Raw genomic sequence first — 26,495 nt, 5'->3', positions numbered from 1 at the left:
CACTCCAGGTTCTTGTCTTCTGGAAGGTACCAGTGAAGCATGTTGCCTTCAGTAGGCATCTTTCCACCCCTAACACTGTAAAACTGGCATTTCAACCAAATACTTTCACATAAGTAATTAACCAACAAGGTGTTTTCCAAACAGAGTTCAGGCAAGAGTCTTTCATTACAGCAAGAATATGAATGATAAATCAGTTTTCATGACAACTTCTCTTCACACATACATATTGGATACTATGGCATAATAGAGTTCCATGGTGTGACTGTGGGAATGTATGGAGCATAAGGTAAATTTTCTTGATCTCCTTAATTTATAAGAGCTCAGGTTATTTATTGTTACCTAGGGCCTCAGAAGGCCTCTAAATGAACAGAAAGTTGAGTAAATAAGAATATAAAAATGACAAAAAAGGGTAAAGGATGGTATTATCAGTAGGTACAAGCCTTAAATGAGCCAAAGATTTATATGCAGAGGGAGGAGTATGATTTAGAACCAATGGCAAGTAAGGAGGAGATTAATCCCATCTCTTAATTCAGAGGTATGCTGGGTCAGTAAAAATGAGCAGCAAACGTTTGAAAGGACTGCAGAAAAATATTTTCTGTGAAGGGCCAGTCTTCAAGACAGATCTAAAGCATGTATGGGATTGGCTGGGCTCAGGAAATCCCCTGCAGCATAGCACCGGCAACCGGGGCCAGAATGACTATGCTTCCAAATGAATCCTCATGAAGAGCTTCTGGGTAGGGGAAGGACTACAAACCTCTCTGGAAGGAATTAGTGGGAGTCCAAGACTGATTGGGCTCAAAGGAAATTCTGTAACAGGTGGGTAGGCCTCAGACAGACCTAGTTAGTGTTCAGAACCTTTACCAAAAGAAAAAAAAAAAAAAGCAGAACCTGGCAGACTTGGGAGAAAGGGTACTACCTTCTCTGAAGTGGGTGAGACCCTTAGTCTATTCTAAAAATTTATATTCATGAGTTATTAATCCTCAGGGCCATTTTAGATAATAGTTAGACAACACAGTAGAACCCAAAATTAAGAAGTTAAGGGAAATTGACTATGGATTTAATTCATACCTAATTATACAGCCATTTATAAATCTAACTGCTCTATACTACAGTGTCTTATTAAAAAAAAAACTGCTCATGGTAATGTCCAACTTCCTTCTATTATCATGGACAAATAAAGAGCATATTTGTAAGAGCTCTTTGGAAGACAAGAGTTAAAAAACACATGATATTAAATGTACTTGCCAAACTGAAAAAATATTAACTAAGAAAATTATAAATGACAAGTTAATGCTGATAGCAAAAGTGTAAAACTAAGATATTTTAGGATTATTTTAAAAACTTAATAAAAATGTAAATATAAGTTTAAGCTTCTTTGGAAAGTCTATATGTAGTCTTGAGAACTAAAACATTCAAATTAATTAATCACATGCAATCTCATTTAGTGGCCTAAGAAATACAATTTCAAAGAATAAGCTACCATTTTCTCTTTATCTGACTCTCATTATCTGTAGACTCAAATTTGCAAATTCACTACTCACTAAAATTTATTTGTAACCCCTAAATCATACTTACAGCACTTTCAGGGTCATTTATGTATATATGCAGAACTGTGAAAAATTTGAGTTGCCCAAAATGCCCATTCCCAGCTGGGGTTGAACAAGTAACACTCTACCTTTTATTTCAGCTCTCATACTGTAAATAAGTGTCCTTTTCATCGTATGCGTAGTGCCATGATTTTTGCATTTTTGTCATTAATTTTGCTTTTTAAATTGATTCCCAAATGTAGTGCTGAAGGCCTATTTAGTATTTCTAAACACAAGAAGGCTGTGATGTGCCTTATGGAGAAAATACATGTGGTAGATAAGCTTCATTCAGGCAGAAGTAATAGCACTCCTGGCCATGAGTTCAATGCTAATCAATCAACAATATATATTAAAGTGTCTTTAAGCAGAAACACACATAAAACAAGGTTATGCACTGATCAGATGATAAAAAGATTGTGACAAGAAGCTCCCAAAAACTTAACCCATTTCCCCTAAGAGCAACAGCTCAGTCGTTGCTAAGTCAGTTTTTGTGCTGACTTTATAAAATGTAACTACTGTGAATAATGAGAATCTATTATGCTTAGTTTTAATGAGAGTGTAGAAAAATGAGCACTCTTAAACACTGCTGGTAGGGGGATTTGTTGGTACAATCTTATAAAAGAGCAATTTAAAAGTATTTTCCTAAACATAAATCCACGTATTTTCCTTCAATTACACAATTCCATTTTAAAAATTTACTGAAATACTCTTACATGTACACATACACACAAAGATAGTTACTGCAGCACTGTTTGTCTAAAGATGTGAAACAATCTAAATTTAATTTATTGACAGAGAAATGGCTGGGTAAGCTGGCATATCCATATAACGGAATAAAATTTAGCCATCAGAATGGTAGATCTTTATGAGGTGATATGGATAGACAGCCACAAAGAATTAAGTAGAAAAAAATGAAGTTGTAGGACAGTGTGCATAGTCTAATCCTATTTTTGTTGAAAAACGAAAAACTCTTTAAAAATTTAAATAAGATGCATATTGTTACATGAGAAACACATATACCAATTATTCATATTTTAATTATAGATACACTTCAATATAAATAAAGAGTAGAAAAAGTTTGTGCTTTTGTATCATGCCTTTGGGAAATACAAATTAAAGGGGAAAGGAAAAGGATTCCCTCCCCCTTTTTAACAGATAATACTTGGAAAAATGAGAGCTGACCTTTTCATAAATATCCCTTAAAACAATTATGATGGACACCTAGGCATGAGTATAAAAAATGACTCTGTACTGATTAGTTGTTAATATAAAATAAGCAAATGTTCCTAAGACATGCAGAGCTAAAATAATAGACCTATAATGAGACATTTGTTAGGAATAAACTATAGAAAACTATATTTCATACCAAAGCTGGATCTACTTACTTCAATAATCTTTTTGGTCTCTGAAATTCTGGTCATCAGAACCCTACACATATTTACAATGTGATACATACTGATGTCCAAAACAATATTTTTCATGTGCTGCAAGTAACTGAAATGTCTTCTAAATTACTTTTGTTTTGTTAATCTATAGAAAAAGCTAAGACAAGCAAACTTAAAATGATGGGTGACTCATCTTTCTTGCTTAGAACTATTATACCAGAAAGAACTGTCAATAAGCAGCCAGGATTCATACAGAAATTTTTATACAACTCCTAACTATGTATATATTTTCATCTAAATATGTATGAATACCTACATAAATCTTACATGTTATTTATATATTTTTTTCAAGCACACTGGTATGTATGTATGTATGTATGTATGTATGTATGTATGTATGTATTTATTTATAAGGAGGAACCAGGGATTAAACCTGGGACCTCATACACGGGAAGAAGGCACTCACTTGACTGAGCTACACCCACTCCCCTATATGTCTTTTTAATTTCAACCTTTACTAGGCAAGCACATTAAGCAAAGGAGCTGGCATGAGCTTACTGTACTTGATGCTGCCTTCAAATAAACAGTTTGGTAGGACCTCCACCCAGAGATACTAAAACACTGCTTTACATGATCAGTGGTGGAAGGGCTATGATTACCACTCTATACAGTCCAGAGTAAACATTCTTTTCAGTAGGCTAAGTGATATTACAAACCAGTACAGTGCCCTCAAAACCTGACAAATTAGTTATGTGCGGAATACTCACATCAGCATAGTGGCCTATCATATCACACCGGTCACATCGTTTTCTCCAAGAATGTCTTTCAAGACATCTGTGAGTAGAAGACATAGGCAAAGAACAGTCTAAGCAAAAGCGGGCTGGACAGGCATATTGGAGGTGTCCTCTCTCGGAACAGAGGCAGCAGGCGCGGACTTTCTATGTGTAGACAAACAGAAAATCGCTTTAGCCAAACACTTTAGTCTCAAACAGTAGACAATTCATTTTTCTTTTCTGATATAATCTCATAAAAAGTTGTTTCTAATTTGATACCTGATGAAGGTTTAATCTTGAGCATAATTGTAAAATCAAATACAATGTCTGAAATTAGAGTTTTAATACAAGTCATCTGCATTCTGTGGCTGCTGAAGAGGCTTCAGCTGCATGGACTATCAGCTGGCTTCTACTGTTTATGCTCTGTTTTATAGACACCGACAAAGTAGAAGGCACTCAGGAGAGAACACAGGATGATGAAGATCTGGAAGCTAAGTCACAGAAGGAACAGATATAGAAAGAGGCTGTTTTGCTGGTGAAGCAAAGACAAAGAGGAAACATGAAAGCTGCCTCAAATATCGGAAAGACAATCATTTGGAAGAGGGAGTAGGTAATGGAAGAAATGTTTGTAGAGTGCTTATGAGTGTCAGGCAATGTATAAGAACTTTAGTTCTGTATTGTTTCAAAGGTTGAAGTATCTACTTAACATAACTTACATCAATAAACATTCATAAATGCCTAAAATTATACTTTTCAAACAATGAAAATTTTCCCACACTAAAACAAGCTGTTTCAAAAAGTAGAAGGTTTAGAAGTGAAAGGGGTCTCAGGAATCACATGACTCAGTCTTCTTAGACAAGGAAAGAGATACACAGAGGGTTAAATGCCTTGTCCAAGATTATACAACCAGGACTGGGAAAGTGAAGCCAATCCCAGGATTTTCTGACTCTAAGTTTATTTTTCTTTACACTCTACAAGACTGTAGGCTACATGAAATTTTACAGATATTACAAAAGATACAATTTCTAAGATTATATAGGCTTCCAACACTAAGAACGTATGATATTAACAATGTGGAAAAATTTTTTAAATACTTCACGTACTTGTGGAAAGGGGCAGTTTTTGGACAAATGGCCACATTTGTCACAATTTCTACAGGTAACGTTTTTGTTGGCTGTATAGTATCGGTGGGTCCATCTTCCAAACGATCTATTATTACCTATCTGGGCCTAAGGAGGAAAAATAAGGAATTTACAAGAAATTATTTCCACTTTATTTAATAAAAACAGTCTATTATTCTTTTAAAATACAACTATTATTAAGAAGAGTGAATAAAAATACATCAAACTTCAAGTCAATCTTTTTACCTTGATAAGGCATGAGAATTAATAGTCACTAACAGGGAACTTGGCATTCTCTTAAAAGAAGGCAGGAAGACTTACAAGGGGATGCTAACAAGATAATGCTATTCTTTCTTTATCTGTCCCTCCTCCCCATTTTTTATATTTCTCCATATGGTTTCCTTTCTTTTATATCTTTCTCTACCTATGGTTCAGGTCTAGTACGGGCACGACATGCATCACTTAGACATTCTGGCACCATTCAGGGCCAAAAACATTGCTGAATTCTAGCTTTGAATATATAAGATATCTTTCTGAATAAGAGGCCTGCTTAAATTTTTAGTTAGGAGAGAGTATTTTCATGCTTTTACCCTTTATAAAACTATAAAACCATCTAGCTACTGAATACATTCCTTCTCCTAAAAAGTCCAGTCCAGGATTATTACTTACAAAACTGGATAATAATTTGTAAAAGGGAATGAGATAACCTCCTTCCCCTGTAGTTCTCTTAAGATCCATTCTGCCTTTAGAGACCCAATTCTAGCTGTCTCATATTCTAGCCCAAATGTACTATCTTGTAAGAGAATATTAGCACAGCATAGCATACGGAATATCTAAAGAGAGATAAGTAAATCCCGATCAGGCTTTCATCTTATTTGGTGGAATTTTATCTTTGAAAATATTTTCATCTTTTACTTGTTGTTTGGTTGAATTGGCTAAACAGGCCCCTAGTAGATATATTCTAGCTATCTCTTAAAAATTTTCTTCTACCAAGTTGTAAAATTATTCTCTTTCCTAGCATCTGCCATGATTATAGCTAATAATTGACAAAGAAAACACCTGTCACATCCTAAATATAGACTAACCATTTCCTTCCACTGAAGAAGCGGTTATTTCCGGTACTGGTCTTTAGTGGTACTAGGCCATATTGGGTAAAGAGGATTCACCATGGTAAACAAAGAGAAAGGAAAGGACTCTAAAACAACATGGCTATTAATTGACTGATAAAAATCAAGGATAAACCAAGCTTCTGAAAAGTTAAATCACCCATAAAACCATTTTCTTACAAATCACTGGACCACTGTTACTTTAAAAAGTTGATTTATCTTCCAAAAGTTATAATGAAATAATGAAATAAAAAGAAACTATATAGGGAACGGACTTTGTCCCAGTGGTCAGGGCGTCCGTCTACCATATGGGAGGTCCGCGGTTCAAACCCCGGACCTCCTTGACCCGTGTGGAGCTGGCCATGCGCAGCGCTGATGCGCGCAAGGAGTGCCGTGCCACGCAAGGGTGTCCCCCGCGTGGGGGAGCCCCACGCGCAAGGAGTGCGCCCGTGAGGAGAGCCGCCCAGCGTGAAAAGAAAGAGCAGCCTGCCCAGGAATGGCGCCGCCCACACTTCCTGTGCCGCTGACGACAACAGAAGCGGAGAAAGAAACAAGACGCAGCAAATAGACACCAAGAACAGACAACCAGGGGAGGGGGGGAAATTAAATAAATAAATAAATCTTTTAAAAAAAAAAAAAAAAGAAACTATAAATCAAGGGAATTAACTTGTTACTCAGAATTTTAAAAAATATGACTTTACCTCAACATCTTTGTCACTGATGAACCAGTTTACACCATCTTTTCCTACAAAATAAATGAAAAGCTATGTAATTAACTGGAATTTTTGAGAAATATGATTGTTTTGGAGTTACATTTAAGAATTATATATTTAAAAGAAACCTGGCTAAAAATAAAATAAAATAATTGTGTCTGAGCTACAATACCTGGCACTATAAATCCATGTTATTCAATTTTGGCACCTTTACAGGACTTAGAGTTTGACATTAATTATTCAACTTGTTAGTGTTCAAACTGGACACCCATGGGTAGTGAAAAATTTGAATACCTTAAGCTCCTATTATTAGCTGTGTGATTCTGAATGAATCACTTTACCTCTCTGAGCCTCAGTCTCCTTACTTATGAAATGGGTAGTATTTGCCTTATGTACCTCAAAAATATGGTACTCATACATGAAAATGCTTTGAAAATCATTAAACTCTATAAAAGTATTTTTAAAAAATCACTATTAACTATGTCAACTAGCTATCCATTGTGATTTACTTTCATTCTAACATTTTGGAAAAACTGGACTATGAATACTACATCTCACTGTTGGAGGTATAAACTTCTTCTCTTTGCCCTGTCTCTTAACAAACTTGCAAATGGCTGCGATTTCTTTGGTCCATCTATGGCCAAGGAGGAAGGGACCTATAACTACGAAGAAGTTAAAGTGACAACAAAGGACTAAAAGGTTTTTTCTCACCCCCAAAGCAAAGGTAAGATTTTGTCCTTCCTCCTACCATACTACTCTCTATCTCAAATCACAGCTCAAGCCTGACTCATTTTTTCTGAAAGGAAATTTGAAAAGACATGAACTAATCTACATTTTCCCAGGACTATCAGGAGTAAGTGGCCAGAGATATACTTTAAAATAAGATACTTTTATTTAGAAAACCAAAATGCTGTTCTACAAAAAGACCAATCCAAAGGAAAGCAGAGATGCTGTGTTGATTATTTCCTTTGTAAAATTTGGAGGCTGAATCCATGTTCTGAAAGTAGAGAATACATTAAATAGCAGCAGCTTCTATTCCTTTATCATACCATCCACACTGTTACATTTCATTCAAGAGTCATCTGATAATGCTTTGCTGTAATTTCCAAAGCCGCCATTTGTATCTCAGTGCCCTTTATTGTTACAATCCAAAAATGACCACTTGAAATCACTTTATTTTTAAAAGATTTATTTTATTTATTTCTCCCCACCCCCTTGTTGTCTGCATTTTGCTGTATCTGTTTGTTATGTGCTTGTCTTTCTTCTAGGAGGTACTGGGAACCAAACCTCCCATGTGGGAGGGAGGCACCTAATTGATTGAGCCACTTCTGCTCCCTGCTTTGTTGAATCTCTCATTATGTTTTCCTCCCTATGTCTCTTATTGTGTTAGCTTGCTGTGTCAGCTTGCTGCACCAGGCTGTTGCATCAGCTTGCTGTCTTGCTTGTCATCTTTAGGAGGCACCAGGAAATGAAGCCAGGACCTCCCATGTGGTAGGCAGGAGCTCAATCACTTGAGCCACATCTGCTGCCTTTGAAATCACTTTAATCATAAAACTGACAATATTGTTCTAAAAAAATGAAATGCAAAACCAATGAAATGCAAAATAGCAACTGTTACTCTGCCATAAATTTACACATGAACAGATGATAGTGGGGGGTGGGGTGGGAAGGAAGGAAGGATTGAGGAATGGAGTTTGACTCCATTTAGACTGTTTTAACAATTCTGTGGAATCCAGCAATATTCCAGGCTATGTACTAACAATTCAAGAAGCTACTTGTACTCTTACTACAGAAAATATATCAACAAGTACACAAAATCAGTTTCAATTATAGGTGAAGCCAGTGCTTTTCAAATGGTAAATGAAGCAAAGACACCAGGAAAACAGAAGCCCATCTTCTGGCCCTAATCAAAGGGCAAGTATGGGCTTAACCTTGGTAATGACAGCTAACTCTTGCCCTTGCTCTTTAGCTATCTTGTTCCCTTCTAAACTCCAAATCAACCCAATGGAAGCTTTGTCTAGGACAACTCATTTGAATTCTCAAGACAGCCAATTAACAACTATTACTATTGCCAGAAACCTGAGTTTTAGTCTTAACTATGCCACCTCTCATTTGCTGTGCAGCATTGAGTGGGTTATTTATCTACTCTGGTTCTGCATAATGGGTTGGATTAAATAACATCTATGTTTCCTTCTAGCCCCAAGTTTGTGTGAGTCTATCAGATTTCTTTCATTACTGGAATCAAATATATTGCGACTTAGTTTACTTTTCCTAAATCCTCCAGGCCCTTGTGACCCAACACAGGGTGCCTTACCAAAAGGCCCAGGAGCATTTATCTTCCATGAGTTCACCATCCAGTGGCATATAATGTAAAACGGAACTGCCTTAAAATGTAAAATTAGGACTGCTAGAAAGGATATCTAGTATCAACTCTCAGCTGCTTTATAGCTTTATAGCCTTGGTCTTGCTTGTATCTGGGACTGATTCTTTTCAGACATCAGACTTGTGATCAAAGCAATAACTGATAACTCATTCTTTTCATTAAATCATACTCAGCTTTAAAAAAATCTTTTGAAAGGTTGCAATGAGCAAGGTGCTATAGAGTAAATAAAGATGAATAATAGCTTATATAGTCTAGTAGGAAGAACAACACAAGACAACAAATATAAGGAGAAATAAGGGATGAGAGAAGACCAAAAAAAATGCTATGGTAAATTTATAGGAAAAATACATGTCTGAATTTAAGAAAAAGGGGGAAAAAGTCACAGAAGGCTGGGCCATGAAGATATGGATAGGATATTTTAAAAAATAATTTTAAAAACGTGGCTGAGGTGTAATTTACATACAATAAAATACATCCATTAAAAAAATACAGTATGATGCATTTTGATAAATGTACCCACCTGTGTAACCATCACAAATATCAAGATATAGAACATTTCCATCACCCTAAAATATTACCTTGTATACATTTCTAGTCAATCCCCTGCCCCCAGGCAACCACTGATGTGCTTTGTTAGAATAGATTCACTGTGCCTGTTCTAGAACCTTACATAAATGGAATCATATATTATACACCATTTTGTATCTAGCTTCTTTAACTCTGCATATTTCGGAGATTCACTGAAGTTGTTGTTTAGCAGTACTTTATGCCTTTCTTATTGCTGAGCAATATTATGCAATGTAGATATACACAATTTGTTTAGCTGCTCATCAGCTGATGAACATTTGGATTATTTCCAGTTGTTAGCTGGTTAAAATAAAGCAGCAATAAACCATCTAGTAAAAATATTTTCCCTGGACATAAATTTTCACTTCCCTTGGGTAAATATCTAGGAGTAGAATTGCTGTGTATGTTAAGTATACAAATGTTTACCTTTACACCTTTATAAGAAACCAGTATTTTCACCAAAGCAGTACCATTTTACATTCCCACTATTAATATGAGAGTTCCATTTAATTAATTAGTGAGTTTCATAATCTCACTAATACTTGGAACTGCCATTTTTAATTTCAGCCTTATAATGAGCGTGAAGTAGTCCTGCATTATGATTTTAACTGGTCTTTCTCTGATGGCTACTGATGTTGAGCATCTTTCATATGCTATTTAGCATGCATGCATCTTCTTTTGCAAACTGTTCAATTTTTAGCTTGTTTCTAAAGTAAGTTGTCTTCTTTTTAAGAGTTCTTCACATATTCTGGATAAAATATTTTCTCCCAGTTGTGGTTTCCCTTTTCATTCAATCATTTGTTTTAACAGACTTTATTTTAGGTTTACAGAAAAATTAAGCAAATAGTACAGAGTTTCCATATTTTCCCTTCTCCCCCAACATGCTATTATTAGCATCTTGTTTTAGTGTGGCACATTTATTACAACTGATGAAATAGTACTGACACATTATTCAACAAAATCCTTGGTTTACATTGTGTTGTACATTTCCACGTTGTTGTATTTCTTTTTTTGAGTTCTGGGGCCATAGATTGAACCCAGGAACTCAAATGTGGAAAGCTGGTGCTCAACCACAGAACTCCTGAGTTGGTTTTTTCGTTTGTTTGCTTAATTGTTAGTTTTTGTTCTTTTTTAAAGAGGCATTGGGAACTGATCCCAGGACCTCTCTGTGTGGAAAGCAGGTGCTCAACAGCTTGAGCCACATCCACTCCGTTCCATGGGTTTTAACAAATGCATAATGTCACCCACCCACCATTACAGTAACATACAGAGTATTGTCACAGTCTAAAAATCCCCTGTACTTTACCTATTAATTCCTCTCTGTCTCCCCCTGAATCCCTGGCAATCACTGATCGTTTTACTGACTTCATAGTTTTGTCTTCTTCATGTTATCATTTGTCCCTTCCATTATTACCAGAGCAAATGTTTTTAATTTTGATAAAGTTAAATTTGTCAGGAAGTGGATGTGGCTCAAGTGATAAGGCCTCTGCCTACCATATGGGAGGATCTGGATTTGATCCCTGGGGCCTCATGGTGAAAAAAAAGAGAAAACATGCCTGCATGGTGAGCCAGTGCCCACGTGGTGAGCTGAGTGCCTGTGCGGCAAGCCAAGTGCCCACGTGGCTGCCCGTACGGTGAGCCAAGTGCCCACACAGTGAACTGAGTGCCCACACATGTCCATGTGTTGAGCCGAGTGCCTGTGTGGCAAGCCAAGTGCCTGCACGGCGAGCCAAGTGTGCTGCCTGGTAAGCCAGTGCCCACATGGTGAACTGAGTGCCTGTGCAAGTGAGTCACATAGCAAGGTGATGATGCAACAAAAGAGAGACGAAGAAGAGAGTCAAGATGAAGTGCAGCAGAGACCAGGAAATGAGGTGGCACAATTGACAGGGAACCTCTCTCCACATCGGAGGTCCCCAGGATCAAATCCTGATGAATCCTAGAGGAGAAAGATGAGAAGACAAAAGGAGACATAGATACAGAAGCTCACACAGAGAATGGACATAGACAGCAAAAAAACAGCAAAGGGTGGGGGAAAAGGGGGAAAAACGTAAATTTGTCAATTTGTTTCTTTACAGTTAATGTTTTCTCTGTTCAAAGAAATCTGCCTATGCAATATTATATAAACATTCTGTTTTCTTCTAGAAATTCTATAGTTTTAGCTTTTTGTGTTTAGGTCTATTACTCATTTTTTCCATATGACTGTCCAGTTGTTGCAACATCATTTGTTGAAAATCACTTGGATATATGTATTTTTGGAATGTCTATTATGTTCCATTGAAATATATATCTATCCTTATACCATACCATATTAGTCTTGAATCCTAAAGCTTTACAAAAAATCCTGAAAGCATATAGTACAGGCTTTCCAAATTTTTTGTTCTTTTTCAACACTGCTTTGGCTATTTTAGGCCCTTTTGATATCTGTATACATTTTAAAATAAAGTTTTCTTTCATTTTTCTTGGCAATGTTTTATAGTTTTAAATTTACACTGTTCAACTTTTGGTTGCTAGTTTATAGAAACACAGTTGACTTTTATTTACTGAGCTTGTATCCTATGCAAAATGCATTTATTAATATTAGAGCCTTTTTTTTTTTTGGTAGATTCCTTTGGATGTTCTACATCCGTGATTATATATGTGATAAAGACAGTTTAACTTCCTCTTTTCCAATCTCTATATCTTTTATCTCATTTTCTTATCTCATAGCATTTATAAGGTCTCTGGTATTATATTGAATTTGAGTGACAACAGGAGGTAACTTGCCTAGCTGCTGATCTTAGGGAAAAAATACATCCAGTCTTTCACAATTATTGAGTACAATATTAGCTATAGATTTTTCATAGCAGACTGAATAAGTTCCTTTCTATTCCTAGTTTGCTATGAGTTTCTAGAATGAATGGGAATTGAATTTTATCAAATGCCTTTTCTGCATTTGAAACAGTGTATGATTTTTCTTTTATTATTCTGTCAATGTGGTATATTACGGTAATTAATTTTCAAATGTTAAGCCACTTGCATTCTGGGATTAACTCCACTTAGTTATATTAATTTTATATTTTATAAGAATTCAATTTGCTAATATTTTCCCCCCATTATTTTATTAAGAATTGTTGCATCTGTGTCATGAGGGATATTACTTTCTTTTCTTATAAAGTTTTGCCTGGTTTTGATATCAGGTAAAACTGGCCTCATGTTAGGAAATGTTGGGCAGAGTTTGTCTAAGACTGATGTGATTTCTTCCTTAAATATCAAATAGAACTTACCAGCAAAGCCATCTGCCTGTAAGTTTTCATTGTAGGTCAGAAAGTTTCGTTGTGCAAAGTTCTGTGAGTTTTTTAAGAAGATTTATTTATTGCCCACCCCCACTACCACCCCCGCTATTTGTGCTTGCTGTCTGCACCCTGGGTCTGCTCGTTGTGAGCTTGTCTTCTTTTTAGGATGCACTAGGAACTGAACCCAGGACCTCCCATGTGGGAGAGGAGGTGACCAATGGTTTGAGCCACCTCCACTTCTGTTTGTTGTGTTTCTCATTGTGTTTCCTCATGGGTTTTCTTCATTGCGTCATATTGTTGCATCATCTTGCTGCATCAGCCTGTTGTGTCAGCTCACTGTCTTGCTTGTCTTCCTTAGGAGGCACCAGTACTAAACCCGGAACGTCCTATGTGGTAGGCAGGCACCCAAATGCTTGAGCCACATGTGCTTCCCAGTTGTGCAAAGTTTTAAAACATTAATTCTATTTCTTGAGTAGATATGGTAATATTCAGGTTTTCTATTTCTTCTTGGGCCAGTGTTGAAAATTTGTGACTTTCAAAGCATTTGCCAATTACTTCTAAATTGTTGGAATTATTGCCATAAAGTTGTTCATAATATTCTTATTTCCCTTTTTGCTATCTGTAGGATCTGTAGTGATGTCTCTCTTTCCTTCTTGATAGTGGTAATTGGGATCTTCTGATTTTCCTCAAGACTTTCCATCTATGTATCTTTGTTCATGCTAAGGGAATTGATCTTGAACACTGTCTCCCTCTTTGACCAATTTTCCAACAGAGTTTCATCTCCATGATTGCAAATTCTGAATAGCACTCAAGGCTCAGTTCCTCAAAGCTGTTGTAAATGGATAATAACAGCACTTCTCTTACTTGGCCGCTGTGAGGCATTTTTTTTTTCCTTTTCAGATTTATTTATTTATTTATTCCCCCCCCTTCCCCTCCTCCTGCCCTGCTGTTTTTGCTCTCTCTTCTCCTTTTCTCTCCTCTAGGATTCACTGAGATTCAATCCTAGAGACCTCTGATGGGGAGAGAGGTTCCCTGTCAATTGTGCCACCTCAGTTCCTGGTTTCTGCTGTGTTTCACCTTGACTCTCCCCCTGTCTCTCTTTTGATGCATCACCATCTTGCTGCGTGACTCACTTGCAGCTGAGTCACGCAGCTGGCTCATCGCATGGCACTCATGAGGGTCCTGGCTTGCTGTGTGGGCATGCTTTCTCTCTTCTTCTTTTTCACTTGGAGGCCTCAGGGATCGAACCCAGGTCCTTCCATATGGTAGGTGGAAGCTCTATCACTTGAGCCACACCTGTTTCTCTGTGTGACATTTTCAATTCTGTTGGCTGCTATAACAAAATATCTTCCTAGTTTTCTTTTCCTTTCACAGATTCCTTCACTGGTTTTTCTTCCTTCATTAGTTACTTGGTATGCTGCATTATTTGCCCTCTTTCTCCTCATTCTAGATTCTTTCTTCCAGGTTATGCCATCCATGTTCATAGCAGGAACTACCAAATATGTATCTCTAGGCCAGATCTTTTCTTGAATTCATGACCTATGGGATATCTGGATTGGACATCTCACAGGTAACTCAAACTCTTAATAAAAAAGTGAATTCTTAGGAGCAGGTTTAGCTCAGTTGGTTGAGTGCCTGCTTCCCATATATGAGGGCCCAGGTTCAATCCCTGGTGTGTCCTGATAAATAAATAAATATATATATATATAAACACATAAATAAATACATAAATAAACAAGTAAATATAATTAATTTATAATAATAAAAGATTTAGCATGTCTCAGTAGTATCTCATTGACTACCACAGTAAAAAGTGCCTTAAACAGTGGGGGTTCCTGAGGGCTCTAGAGACATCTAGACGCTATAGGCAGGGCAGACAATCTCAGGAATTCAGTACCCTGTCAGTGGGCTTTACCTTGGAATATATGCTCCCAAATGTAACAGAGTTATACTCATTGATAATTTCCTGATACATGACTCTTCTAACCTATAATTAGTACTATACTCATTAAATATATGTCCCAGAGACAAATCTTCAGGCTGTTCATATGACATTGGGCCCTGAATCTCAGCAAGAGTTGCAACACCTACTCTGCAGTTCAATGGATTTGCCCAGGACAACTAATAAAAAGGATGAGATAGACAATGGTCATGCCAAAAAACAGAGAGTATCTACAACTGCAAGCAAGAGAGTACCATACATCTACCCCATGGGAAATTAAATCCCCTCTCAATCAGGAACAAAGTGGGCATCATCCAAAAATCCTCAAGACTGAAGAATTAACAAACGTAAGCGGGGAATGCAATATGGACTTTAGGAGATTTAGGATTATTCTAGCAATGGAAGAACTTTTGTCATTGATATAAAGGCAGTGGCCACGGAGGTTCTGAGGGGAGGAAGAGGTAAGAAAAGGTGTAACATGGGGTACTTTGGAGACACTGGAATTGTTCTGCATAGCAATGCAATGACAGGTACAGGCCATTTTACATTTTGTCAAAACCTATAAACTTGTGCAGTGCAAAGTGTAAACTAAATGTAAACTATAGTCAATGATTAGTGGCAATGTTTCAATATGTGATCATCAATTGTAATAAATATACCACACTAATGAAAAATGTTGCTAATGGGGGAAAGTGTGGGAGAGACAGGGTTATAGGAATCCCCTATATTTCTGATGGAACATTTATGTAATGTAAAGCTTCTTTAAAAATAAGCTATCTATTTTATCAATGTCATTATTTTGGCCCCAGGGCCTCTTCAATTCTCACCCAGAATATTAAAATAATTTCTGAACTACTTCTAGTATCATAAACCATTTTCCATTCCAGTTGAAGTCATGTTTCAAAAACAAAAATGCAACTGCATTCTGACCTGAGTGGCCCCTTGCTGCCTACAGGATATATGTCAAACTCCTTTGTTGCCATATAATGCCTTCCTAGATTTGGCCCTTACCTTTATCTTTGCCTTTATCTTATTGGACCCAATGCTTTAACAGTGAGTCCTGCTATTCTCTGCTGGTATACCTTTATGTGTATTCTCTGGAACACTTGAACCCACACTCATCTTCTCTACTTGCAACAGGCCTTCGATCTCCTAATTATGTGTTACCTCCTCCACTGAAGTCTTCCCAGAAATCGTTCGAAAGCTAGAGATGATCATGTTCAATTATGTCCCACCCTGGACCTTAACAGCATTATTTCCCATTTTTGGATATCCCAAATATCAGCGTACAATGTTCTCTGATCACAGGTACTCAGTAAATGTTTACTGAATGAATGAATGAAGCATCATTTTCATTTCCCTTGGTTTCCCTCTGGTATAAGTATTTTTCTCCCTCAGTCATAATCTAAAAGCACCTTATCTATTATCACTTAGGCTACTGAGCAAGTATAAATCTTACATTAAGAAATATATTAATAAATATTTTCCCTCATTACAGCATATGCTCCCTATAGACTGAGAACACATCTGTTTTATCTGTTTATCCAGTTATCAGCACAATGTCTTGCATACATTGAGTAATATTAGAAAACAAAAATTAGAAAGATAGAAAAGAAAAAAAAGGGAAACATTCATAAGTAGACTTGTGATTAAGCACTGTTCTGAATTGTTGTACATAAGGCCATAGATAAGGATAGTAGTTATATAATAAAAATTCATTAATACAGTTCTCTATGGCTAGGGAAAAAAATCTTGGAATTTCTGTAATAAGCGACTCTAAGAACTAAAAAAGACTTAAAAAATCATTATAGGATAAAACTCTTAGTGCACACAGGACATGTAAATATAAGATATTTATACATTTACAGATAATCATGCCTGTACCTAGCCAGTGTTTATGAATTAAAGATCACAAAGACAAAGCTGCCAAATATTTGTGCCCTATCCTTTCCTGAGCCTACCTCCACCAGACCATATTTTCCCCTGAGGATTATTTCACATAATAAGCAACTGAACCAGCCACAAATGAAGTTACTATTCCCAACTTCATGAGCAGCATCTGTTATTTCAACGGAAACTTTTGAAATACACACAATGCCACATGCAAATGTCCCGAGGGTAGAACCACTTATTCATTTGTATTCTTCTCAAACTAATCTTTATTTCTATCTCGGTTTTCTCCTACTATACTTTTTTCATTATAACATTGGTCACAAAATTATTTTGATCATTAAAATTTTGCATTGTATAACAGGCAATAGTTTAAATAAAACAAATTGTAAGGGAAGAATTTGCAAGTAAGGCATCAAAATGTTCATCTCATTTTAGATCATATCAAATTCGCCAGAAGCAATTTATATTTTTAAATGTATGTAAAACATAAATGGGGGTTTAGCTTTTCTTTTTTTAGAGGCAGAGGAGGAAGTAGAGAAAGAGGAAATAAATACAGGTGTTTTAGCACAGGATTATGTAGAGATCTTGCAAAGTTATCTGACATATAAAGGCCTTTGCCCAACCCCAAAGAGAAACATACACACACACACACACAAACTTCTTCCATCCCCAGAGGGAGAATTTCAGTCAATGAACCACATGGTTAAGAAATAATGCATTCAAAAATAAAAGACCCCTCAAATCATACTAAGCAACAAAAACAGAAACAGTTAATACAGTGGGATTGTGGGAATTGTGTTTTCCCTCTTTAAAGGTATCTACTGTGGAAGCCTCTCCTCCAGTGTCCCCCAAAAATCAAAAAGAAAATGTACCACATAGACCCCTGAAGTATACATAAAACAAACACAAATAAAACTAATTTAAACCTAACCAAGAGGGTTTATTATAAAAGATATTGCAGGCTTCTAGGGAAGATTTAAAAGTAATATAAAAATTGCTATCTACAAGCATTCCAGTTTAAAATACAATGCAAATCTAAAGCTATATTCTTTCAGTCATCCTTCCTTGTCCCATATGTCCTTGTCTCCTTTCTGACTCCTTTACTTTTTTTCACCTATCATTAGTTTTATGCGTGAACACATGTGCTTTCTCCAAAGTCTAGCTCTTTGCTCACTTTCTCCTTGGTGAAACTAGTGACTCTAAAATAACTCACTTTTATTATCTTTCTACAGTCACTGCAAACATAACTTATCCAAAGCAAAACTCACCTTACCTGAAGCTCTCCACAGTGTTATTAATGGCTCAAAACGTAGACTTTATTTTCATCCTTAATCTAATACTCACCACCATTATTCAATTAGGCCAGGTCCTAAACTTCCACAGTATATTCCTTCAAAATTTCTCTCCAGTCAGTACTTTGGTGTCCTTCCAACCATCATCATTCATTCATCACCTCATATCTAGGATTGCTGTGGCATGTCTGTGACTTCATTTGATACATCTCAGCTAAATTAATTTTCTCTTTAAATTTGTAATTTAATATTTTATTACTGGTTTTAATAAAGTAATACATGCACGTGGTTTTTAAAAACCCAATCAATACTACAGAAGTATATAAGAAAAAAAACAGCAGTTCTGAACTAGAAATATAAGTTTGGAAATTGTAGCACAGAGATGGCATTTTAGAACGACAGGACACATAAGAGAACCAAGGGACTGAGTGCTGAGAAAGAGGTGACTCATTGTAATAATTAGGAAATTTGGTGAGGAGGAATGGCAAGGGGCCTGTAAGTCAAATTAATAAAATGCATCAAAGCAGAGGTGTTCTTATGGTAAATGCCACTGATAGGGCAGGTAACAAAAAGGCTTTGATCTTTGGGTTTATTAGAAAAGACACTGGTAATCCTGATAAGAGAAGTTTGGATGCAGTGTACAACGAACATCTGCTTGAATTATCAAGAGAATTGGAGAAGGGAATTTGGAGGCAGTAAATATAGACAACTGTTCAAAGAGCTTGACCACAGAAGAAATATTCACATGTTAGCACCTTATTATCTTAAAACTTGTGCCTTCTAATATGGGATGAGATGATTCAGTGGGTGGGGAAGATTTTAGACTTGGTTTCATTTAAGAACCAGAAGGAATATTACTGACAGAATTCTATTTAAAACACAAGTATTTGTCTTGCCTGCAATAATATTGCACACTTAAAATTGAGATTGTCAGAGAGAAAGCAAGAAGATATGGGAGATTAGAAATTGTTATATAGTAAAACTTTGTGTTCAAAGGAAAACAGTTTTTTTTAAAAGTCATCCAAATTTTGTACAAATGTTTGTTCTGATTTTTGAGGACATTTAATTTTTAATGACCAATACCTTCAGACAAAGACAATATGAATAGTATATAAAGTTCCTTTTCAAATCACCACTAAGAGGTCCCTCCAGAGGAAGAAAATAAAAATTATTTTTTAAGAATATAAGAAATAACAGCTAATATTTATAAAGGGCTTATTCTGTGCCATGTACTCTATCAAGCATTTTACATAATTTTCTAATTTAATCCACACAAGAATCCTATAAAGGTAGGTATCATTACTTACATTTTACAGAAGAAAAAAAAAAAAGAGGTTTATATGTATTAAATAGTTTATTTAAGGGAAGCTGACTTGGCCCAATGGATAGGGCATCTGCCTATCACATGGGAGGACCGCAGTTCAAACCCTGGGCCTCCTTGACCCGTGTTGAGCTGGTCCATGCTCAGTGCTGATGAGCGCAAGGAATGCCCTGCCACGCACGGGTGTCCCCCGCGTACGGGAGCCCCACGCACAAGGAGTGCGTCCCGTAAGGAAAGCCGCCAAGCGCGAAAGAAAGTTCAGCCTGCCCAGGAATGGTGTCACACACACGGAGAGCTGAGACAACAAGATGATGCAACAAAAAAAAACACAGATTCCCAGTGCCGCTGATAAGGATAGAAGTGGTCATGGAAGAACACACAATGAATGGACACAGAGAGCAGACAACTTGGGGGGGAGGGGAAGGGGAGAGAAATAAATAAATAAATCGTTTTTTTAAAAATTAGTTTATTTAAAATCACAAAGCTTATAAGTGGCAGACCAGAGGCTCAAACCCAGGATGACCTCCAAACTATGCTCTCAACACAAATATGATATATCACCTTCCTAAATTATTTTATCAATAGTCCTCTGGCATTGTCTAATAAAAATTATTAGTTTCCATCTCTGTAGTTTTATCATTTTATCATGTAGCCCATGGTATTCATTAATGTGAAAACAACATGAACTTCAAATTGAACTTTTCCACTTTTACTACAGAACTATATTCCAATAGGGATATGAATAATGGTTCAATCTGAATCTTCTCTTTAGAGACAACCTTGACTGAGTTTCCATAAAAATATTTTCCCGACTTTCTAGCGTTGGATTCTAGAAACCTTTATTAGATATTTACACTGGCTATAAAGGATCAGGTCCATCTTCCTCTCCATTGTATTTCTATCACCTTGAATGTCTGGCACATAGCAGGAGCTCAATAAATCTTAGTTCATGTATGAATTTGGAAGAACCAAGTGATTTCCTAAAAAGAATGTTAACCATTTTTATTGATCTTTAAGTTGGCATCTATCTGTGGCCTTGATTAGCTCTTACTTTCATTTATATAAGCAACAAATAATGTGTGTTTGACTAATTTATAGTTTGCTCAACTAGTAGGGTAAATACAAATTTGATTTTTGAAAAATAATATCTAAAAAGAACAATGTATCCCTTTACAGGCCATAAAGAATATGTGGAAGTTTCATTCCCCAAAAGCCTGCTCCTAACTTACAATGCTACAACCTATTTACAGTAGAACCAACGCAGAAAAATAAGAGGGAGAAGAAAAGACAAGAAACAGAAAAGAATAAAAAAAAGAAAAAGAAAAAGTCAGGAAATAGAAGAAAAAAGGGGGAAAGAAATGATTTTTAAAATACCATCTCAGAATATACAAGTACAATTTATTATGCTAGGAAACACTAGATATGAATTGAAACCTAGGTTCTTCCAAAATTCATTGAGCAAGTTTGCAGTAAACATTATATCTCTCTAGATTTCAATGTCTGATTTGTGAACATGAATCTAGCCCCTATATGATCTCTAAGATAAATTCTTATATTTCCCTCCTCAGGAACCCAGGGAAATGGTACCTTCTTCTTCAAAGAACCCAGGGAGAAATCAGTCACTCTATATCTCCATTATTTTTTCTATGACTTCTGGTGTCTTTCAAAATGTCTTTAAATTCCTATCCATCCTAGAGAGGACACACAAAAATTTTGGTAACAAAAGCTTCAAACAACAAAGGAAGTAGGTTTTTTTAAAAAAATTAAATCCTAAATTTGTAAATAGAAATATGAATTAGCAACATATGTGAAATATTTGTTAGAAACTTAAACAGTTCATGCCCCCTGGGAATACATATTAACCTCCACCACAGAGCGACTATGACTATTTATAATCCCTACACAGTATGCTCTATTGAGGCCCACTAGGCAGGGTTAAAGCTGGATTTTCAACAAGGCTCACCAGTCCTGAGGTTAAATACACATGAATTAAGGATGTTTAATCCAACTCAAGATACCATCTTTTCATATTTAAAACAGCTTCTTTAAATAGAAAAAATACAAAATACATGAGCTACCCCTGACAGTAAAGCTCCAGCAGAGGTAATATAAAGGTCAATTTTTTAAAAACCATTTTAACTCATACTGTGTTCATTCTCATTTCTAATACATGTAAGATGCCCTGCTAATACACATTTTAATTTAACAAACATCTTTGCTTAAATATAATTAGAACATAAAATGAGAAAAAAAAGTATAAGTTTTTTTGGTGTGTGAATAAACACACATAAATATGTATATACATAGAGAAATAAAACAGTTAAACAGTTTCTACCTGTTTTTGTGTACTCCCTTTCAGATATTGTTCCCTGAGGGTCTTGGGCTCTGTTGCTGTCTAACTTGAATTCACAAAACTCAATGGCTCATGGTTTTCAAAGCTTAGGGCAAAGTTTGCAGAACAAAGTCGCTTTTTCTCTCTCTCTCTCTCTCTTTTTTTAGAGGGTACAAGTATGGGGACCACAGGAACAGTTAAATTCATGGCATGACTGGTCTACCACACAGTTGGGGGAATTCTTTAAATAGAGCCTGTCACTCTCTTGGCCCATCAATGGGATTTCCTTCTCAAACTGCTGATTCGTTCAGGTACACAACAGAGAAAATTTCAGTTAACCTTTGTTTCACCCCAGGGAAAAATCTGTCTGAAAGTATAAAATGAATAGATTAAAAAAAAAAATAAATAAGCAGCTCAGCCACAGAGCCATTCTCCCAGTGTTCACTGCATCTTAAGTTAAACAGTAAAAAAAGGACAGTGGAATGCTTCATTCCCAATGAAAAATTCAAGCACAATATAGAACTTTGGAATCTAGTAGGTCAGAGTTTGTTTTGATGACTAACCTAAACCAACTGCCCTTTCAATAAATTGGAAAATTCCCTTTTTGATACTTTTATAGAGTCAGATTTGTTTTTCTCTTATTATCACCATTACTACTATTAAGGTAATTTAGTTAGAGGTATCTATAATAAAATTGCATCCTCATTCTTAAAAAAAGTTAACTCTTAGGAATAATTTCAAATAAAAGTAAATCATTTAATTAATGTAATAAAGGAGAGATGGGAAGGAGAGGAGTCCAATAAATCAGAGTCCTGTTAAATTCTCCCCTACTATTCATTTTTAAATAAAAATTCAAGCAAGGAGGGACAAAATAAGGAGCCTATGTTTCCATTTCCAAGTACTCTGTTTTCAAACGAAGGGTGGTATATGTTTGGAGAGGCTATATATCATTATATCTAGATATGAAATATTGAGATGGGGAGTAAAAACAAGAAAACTTAATTTAAAACTTGTTTTACCCTCCAACTAAGCTAATTTAGATTAATACTTTTTTTTTTTTTAGAACGTTGACTACAAATTTTAGGATATGGTTGACATGCACTGGCTACCTAGTCTTTCTTATAAATGATTTCTAAGCCACAAAGAATAGAAAAGTATTGTCCTGTCAATACATTTTATATATACATCATATTACAATTCCTATATACTGACTGCAGCAGCTAGGGTGATTCCTCAAATCAATAGCAAAGATTAATTTAGTCCCTGGAACCAATGCCATTTTCGTAAAAGAAAGGAAGGTTTCCAGGCCTTCTTGTCAACTTTTGATGCAGAATATTGGAAGGTATGACCTTGTCCTACTGATAAAGCTTCAAAGTCTTGAGAGTGGCAAGATCACACTGTATTCTGAAGAGATCAGAAATAAGATGCATACTGCACAGCTTGCTCAAAAGGCTTAAGACAGAAGAGAGGGTTGAAAGTTAAAAAGAAGTTGGAACTCTGTGACCTTAAGAACTACAAACATTGAAGTAGGGACAAAGTGCATGTCTTTATTAAAAAGCAAAACTTTAAATACAGAATATTAAAGATACTTAGCTTAGCTATATTAGCATAATCATAATCATAATCCAGCTGATGTGTCACAGAGTTCTCTGGGCATCCTTAGCCAGGGAAATGGTTGGTTAAAGGTTCCTGAGAAGCCAGTATTAAACATGTACATACTTAAATTATGCCTTTCGAAATAAGACTGATTACAATCATATGGGATAAAAGATGTATTTAGAGAGATCTGGGGTTTTTAAAAAAAATCTGCTTTCGGTCCTAGTTTAACATAATACATAAAGTAGAGAAACAGCTACTTTTAACACTGATTCTAGTTATTGCCCTCTACAGAAACTCAACATGTAACTGTTCTGTTCTTTGTATTTATGACAGGATTTCTAAAGAGAAATCCTCTCAAATGAGCCATCATAAGCATTCAAAACAAAGATGATGTAACAGAAAAGAATTATAAGAAACACCGAGATAAAAACTGTTTAAAATTTACAGGAACCCACAAATGATAGTTAGCGAGAGCAGATTTAAAAAATCATTCATTAGATGGGACTAAATGAATAACATCTATTTGAATGAAGTAAAAGATATATTCTCATTGAAGGCTAAAAATTGATACAGAATAAAAAGTAGTGACATTTAGAACAGCCTGGATCATCAAATCCAAATAACAGATGATAGAAATTCAAGAGAAAACTCAAAATAGATCCCTAAAACAGGAATGAGATGGGAGAAAGGATGTATGGAATGGAGGTAGGCAGCAGTTGTGGTGGTGAAGGGTAATAATATAGAGAAAGAGCTCAGGAAAAGGAGAACCTGGAGTGCTTCTTAGAAATATTCCACAAAGATCATATATATTTATGCCATGCTGTTAGACCAAAAAAAAAAAAAAAATCTACAAGCTGATCCCCTAAACAGGGGGTTACAAATAAAAGTTTATAAACCACACTGTCTACAAAATATGTCTTATTTTAATGAAGTTTTTTTCTCCTTTTATAACAGAAAATAATAAGAAATATTAAAAACCAAGAAATGCTAAGCTAACCAAGTCCGGTAACTAGTTAATCAAGTGGTAACAAAACAAGAAAACAAAATTAAAACTTAATTTTAGTTCAGCAAATTTTTAGTTCAGTAAAAATTATCTTTCAACTCACTTTAAAAAATATTATATATATATTAATTCATGAATAAACCACAATTTTAAAAAATTGTTAAATTAATATGGTGTCTTTGCATCTATAGTGGATACTTTTTATAAAGTTCTTCCTTTTTATTGTCCTACAAAACCATCAACTGAAAAAAAGGAGGTAGAGAAACTGTTCCAATAGTTTCAAAATGTCCCCAAATTTTACAATTCTAGTTAAGCCCAGAAATTCAAGGACCAGGAAATATCCAGAAGATGAGAAAGGGACACAAATATTAAGATTCCTTCTAGGGTGGCAGACTTGGTCCAGTGGTTAGGGCGTCCGTGTACCACATGGGAGGTCCGCGGTTCAAACCCTGGGCCTCCTTGACCCGTGTGCAGCTGGCCCATGCACAGTGCTGATGTGCGCAAGGAGTGCCCTGCCACGCAGGCGTGTCCCCGCGTAGGGGAGCCCCATGTGCAAGGAGTGCGCCCCGTAAGGAGAGCCGCCTAGTGCGAAAGAAAGTGCAGCCTGCCCAGGAACGGTGCCGCACACACGAAGAACTGACACAACAAGATGACGCAACAAACAGAAACACAGATTCCTGTGCTGCTGACAACAACAGAAGCAGACAAAGAAGACGCAGGAAAATGACACAGAGAACAGACAACCTGGGGGCGGGTGGGGGGGGGGAGAAATAAATAAATAAATCTTTAAGGGGGAAAAAAAGATTCCCTCTAGAGAAGAGGATGTGGCTCAAGTGACTGAGCTCCCACCTACTACATGGGAGGTCCTGGGAGGTCCTGGGTTTGGTTCCAAGTGTTTCCTAAAGAAGACAAGCAAGAGAGTGAGCTGACACAAAAAGCTGGTGCAACAAAGAGATACAAGGAGGAAAACAGAGTAAGAGACAAGGCAAAGCAGGGAGTGGAGGTGGCTCAGGCGACCAGGCGTCTCCTTCCCACATCATGAGAGGTCTCAGGTTTGGTTCCAGTGCCTCCAAAAAGAAGGGCACACAACAAACAGATGCAACAAACACAAACAATGGGGGCGGGGGGGGAAGTGCAGAAATAAATAAAAAATAAATCTTAAAAAAAAAAAGACTCTAGCAAAACTGTGAGTCAAGCAGTAAAGATACAAAGTACATAAAAATATTTTAATAATAGTGGTGAATCTGTGAAATAAGTACTCCTATACACTGTTAGTAGGGAGATAAACTGGGGCACCATATCTGGAAAGCAACTTGGCAAAATTTATCAAGAGTGATACAAATTTTCACATCCTTTTCCCAAATATGTCAACCTTTAAAGCATCTACATTAAAGAAATAATTAATTGCATTTATCTGAATATGCTTGTCTTAGTTATAGGTATGCTACTATAATGATAAACTGGAGGAAAAGCCTAAATGCTCAATAATTTAAATACTGGTTATATGAATCATGGTGTATTTAACAGATGATTATGTGGTCATTAAAATTTTATTTCTGAAGGCTTTGTAATGATACAGGAAAATGTTTTCATCATGTAAAATTTAAAAAAGCAACACATTACAATGAAGGTTTGTTTTGTGGACCCACTTATAGATGCAGTGCAAAGATTGGAAGACAGCATACCTAAATGTTTTTTTCTAGGCAGTGGGATTTTCTTGCTATTTTATTGGTATTTTCACAAATTTTCTACAATAAGCATCTATTTTTATAAATACACAACTGGAATTAGAAAATAAAGGCTAACAATGTGGGAATGAAGTATGTAAACAATTATGGGTATTCAGTACTTAATTTCATAGAATGAAATTTTATGGTGGTCTCAGTTTCCTCAAAAAAAGGTATAATGGAAACAGACTTGGCCCAGTGGTTAGGGCATCTGTCTACCACATGGTAGGTCCGCGGTTCAAATCCCGGGCCTCCCTGACCCGTGTGAGCTGGCCCATGTGCAGTGCTGATGCGCGCAAGGAGTGCCCTGCCACGCAGGGGTGTCCACCTGCGTAAGGAGCCCCACGTGCAAGAAGTGCGCCCCATAAGAGACCCTCAGTGCGAAAGAAAGTACAGCCTACCTAAGAATGGTGTCGCCCACATGGAGAGCTGACATCAACAAGATGACGCAACAAAAAGAAACACAGATTCCAGTGCTGC

General features: G+C 36.2%; 1 protein-coding gene across 4 annotated transcripts in view; it reads right to left on the bottom strand.

The window, feature by feature from the left end:
* The window catches only part of ZCCHC7 (zinc finger CCHC-type containing 7), a 258,322-nt gene that overhangs the window by 49,491 nt on the left and 182,336 nt on the right, over positions 1 to 26,495 (bottom strand). For all 4 annotated transcript variants that reach the window (XM_071216863.1, XM_004457263.5, XM_058302091.2 and 1 more), the window contains 3 exons: positions 6,673 to 6,716; positions 4,848 to 4,973; positions 3,739 to 3,909 (listed from right to left, as the gene is read on the bottom strand). In XM_071216863.1, the coding sequence (XP_071072964.1) occupies positions 3,739 to 3,909; positions 4,848 to 4,973; positions 6,673 to 6,716 (341 nt within the window). The remainder of the gene's footprint in view (positions 1 to 3,738; positions 3,910 to 4,847; positions 4,974 to 6,672; positions 6,717 to 26,495) is intronic.

The sequence above is a fragment of the Dasypus novemcinctus genome, chromosome 8, assembly GCF_030445035.2.
Source record: "Dasypus novemcinctus isolate mDasNov1 chromosome 8, mDasNov1.1.hap2, whole genome shotgun sequence".
NCBI classification, from domain to species: domain Eukaryota; kingdom Metazoa; phylum Chordata; class Mammalia; order Cingulata; family Dasypodidae; genus Dasypus; species Dasypus novemcinctus.
The sequence above is the reverse complement of the archived record's forward strand: the minus strand, read 5'-3'. Positions and strand labels throughout refer to the sequence as shown.